The sequence below is a fragment of the Elgaria multicarinata genome, chromosome 7, assembly GCF_023053635.1.
Source record: "Elgaria multicarinata webbii isolate HBS135686 ecotype San Diego chromosome 7, rElgMul1.1.pri, whole genome shotgun sequence".
Taxonomy (NCBI): Eukaryota; Metazoa; Chordata; class Lepidosauria; order Squamata; family Anguidae; genus Elgaria; species Elgaria multicarinata.
This window is the reverse complement of record NC_086177.1, coordinates 50,507,243-50,510,183: the sequence shown is the minus strand read 5'-3', so window position 1 is coordinate 50,510,183 and position 2,941 is coordinate 50,507,243. Positions and strand designations below refer to the sequence as shown.

The following is a 2,941-nucleotide window of genomic DNA, read 5'->3' as shown; positions in this document are numbered from 1 at the left end:
TTTTAATCTCTTGTCAAGTATCTGAACTGAGCCCTCCCTGACACTGAAAGCAGGTGCTGGAGAAAAGCCTTGGTGAACTCTGGTTCAAATTAAGCCTTGCACAACAAATACATTAAACACTCTGTTGCTTTAAAAAAAAAGGCAAAATGCCAAGTAATATTTTAGGTATGGATATTAAAAAAGACAGGGATATTAAGAACAACACAGAAATGATTTCTAATCAAAAGCAACATCACAAAAATAATGGGGGTGGGAGACTCCCACCTTTCATAAAGGACAGGCATTACAGATATCAGCCACCAGGTGATGCTAAAAATTCAAGTATTTGAGTCTTCTGGAAGTCAATGAGAAGTTGTGTGGAATGAGGGAGGGGGGCAGGGTAGAGGAGGAGCTGAAAGCTGAGCATTGAAGCCATTAACTCTGAGGCTATAAAAAGGCAGTTTCACAGTAAGTAATTTATGCCACAAGGCAGCTTTCACCCTTTGGATGTGAATATTTGCCTTTCTTTTGACATGGCACCTGTGCTTGCCAAAGGAACAGGAGCTCCTGGTGCTGGATGGACAGGGGACCAGAAACTTGTGACAGCTGGAGGAACAAGAGCAGGATCTGAAAGGAAATAGGATCTAAAAGAACAGCACTGGGTAAATAGTTACCATTCTTCTTTAACTGCAAATTAAATCTTTGTTTGGGAATATTAGGAGCCTTTGAATATAATTTCACTGTCGTTCCCCCCCCCCCCCAAATAATAGAAATGTATTATTTTAGTGAAGGGGTTGAGGGCTTGCAATGTTTTTCATGATGCTCCTGCTGTGCCGAAGAAGTCTGAATTCAAACATCCACAGAGGGATTAGAATTCAAATCAGATCGAATCATTATGCACTGTTACGTTATGGTATAGGGTAGCTACTTTTTTTTTTTAAAAAAGGAACACACAGCTATATAACAGGCCATTAAATATCAATATATTGGAGAGGGGATTATCAGATTTTACTGCAAGACTATTATGACCCAGCTATTTGCTGTTTCGATCACAGTACTCATGAAGATAAGAGGCACAAAGATCAAGAGAAAGATTTAAAGCTTTTGCTTAGAAAGCTTAGTGAGTAATTCTTGGAGAAATGTGAACTTTTATGTAAGCATAATCAGGTGAGCCAATGAAATCGGATTTTAGTCATAAATGCTGCATTCTTTGGGGTAAAGGATCAACAATCCCATACTATTTTTTGTAAACGATCTTGCTAAAAGTATTCATGAACCGTATAGAAATTCATCCATCAGGGTAAAAATAACTTAGGTGGGGGAAGATTTTTTTTTTCTTGTTTGAGAGTGCAAGTGGGGGAAAGGTTCATCATAAAAGTTTGCATCACCACTTCTCTGATGTTTCTCTGTGTTAAATCACCCTGATCCCTCCTGTTTTATTCCTCCTATTTTATCCACAGATTGCCACTTACAGGTCTAGGTAGCCCTTTAGATCCCATTCATTTTGCTATCCTCCTTTGGTCTGCTTTTCGTTATTCTTTTTGTGTGTTCGGCAGGATCTTCCACCTTTCTGGAGAATGCATTTACAAGACTGTTTTACAACAAGTCTCCCAGACTGAAACGAGCATCTTCAAAGAGCATCTTTGCCAGCGGTGATGAACTCATCCGATCAACCCAGCGTTCTACACCTTAACGTGACTGCTTTTGTGAGCAACCTTACAGTGCCCACAGTCAAGCCTAATCCATCAACATGTGAGCAAGTGGTCATAGCAGCTGAGGTGTTCCTCACCCTTGGCATTGTAAGCCTTCTTGAAAACATCCTAGTCATCTGTGCTATAATTAAGAACAAGAACTTGCACTCTCCTATGTATTTCTTTGTGTGCAGCTTAGCTGTTGCTGACATGCTGGTCAGTGTATCAAATGCCTGGGAGACCATAACCATATATTTGTTGAACAACAGGCATCTCATTATTGAAGATGTTTTTGTCCGTCACATAGACAATGTTTTTGATTCAATGATCTGTATATCTGTGGTGGCTTCCATGTGTAGTTTGCTAGCTATAGCAGTAGACAGGTATGTCACTATCTTTTACGCCCTCCGTTATCACAACATCATGACTGTGAAAAGATCAGGACTCATCATTGCAGGCATATGGACTTTTTGCACTGGTTGTGGAATCCTCTTCATCCTTTATTATGAGTCCAAGTATGTCATCATGTGTCTCATCACCATGTTCTTCACTATGCTGTTTCTCATGGTCTCGCTGTACATACATATGTTCCTTCTGGCTCGTACGCATGTCAAGAAGATAGCAGCATTGCCAGGATATAATTCTGTTCATCAGCGGACCAGCATGAAAGGTGCGATTACTCTGACTATGCTGCTGGGCATCTTTATTGTTTGTTGGGCTCCATTTTTCCTCCATCTCATCCTGATGATCTCCTGCCCTCAGAATCTCTACTGTGTTTGCTTCATGTCCCACTTCAACATGTACCTCATCCTCATCATGTGCAATTCGGTTATTGATCCTTTGATTTATGCCTTTCGAAGCCAAGAAATGCGGAAGACTTTTAAGGAGATCTTCTGCTGCTATAGTGTAAGCATGGCGTGTGGACTGCCCAGCAAGTATTAGGAAACATGTATGTATGGTGTTTTTTTTTTAAAAAAGAACTTTTAAGAAACAACTCCTACAGTGCAATCCTATGCACAACTACTCACAAGTAAATCCCACTGAGTTTAATGGGACTTACTTCCAGGTGACAGAGTATAGGATTGCAGCCTTAATCTACTATGACTTGTCCATATCTTCTTGTTCTATTTGAAATGCTAGTTGTTAAAGTGATCAATAGTGTGTGGGAAACAACAGTTTATCTAGTTTAACTTAGTCTTTTCGGAATGGTTTTTCTTCCATGAGGAGCCACTAACATGGCAGTTGTGAGTAGGATTTACTATATACAAATA

The 2,941-nt window shown here is 39.9% G+C and overlaps 1 protein-coding gene across 1 annotated transcript; it reads left to right on the top strand.

The window, feature by feature from the left end:
* Nucleotides 1-470: 470 nt before the first annotated feature.
* Nucleotides 471-2,702, top strand: MC5R (melanocortin 5 receptor). Its single transcript, XM_063129806.1, has 2 exons — nt 471-641; nt 1,536-2,702. Exon 2 carries the CDS (start codon nt 1,635-1,637, stop codon nt 2,610-2,612), a length of 978 nt encoding a protein of 325 aa, XP_062985876.1. The 5' UTR covers nt 471-641; nt 1,536-1,634; the 3' UTR covers nt 2,613-2,702.
* The last annotated feature ends 239 nt before the right edge of the window (nt 2,703-2,941 follow it).

Bases quoted from the DNA above. Each gene is read 5' to 3' on its own strand.
- MC5R (XM_063129806.1), top strand. From the start codon at position 1,635: ATGAACTCATCCGATCAACCCAGCGTTCTACACCTTAACGTGACTGCT.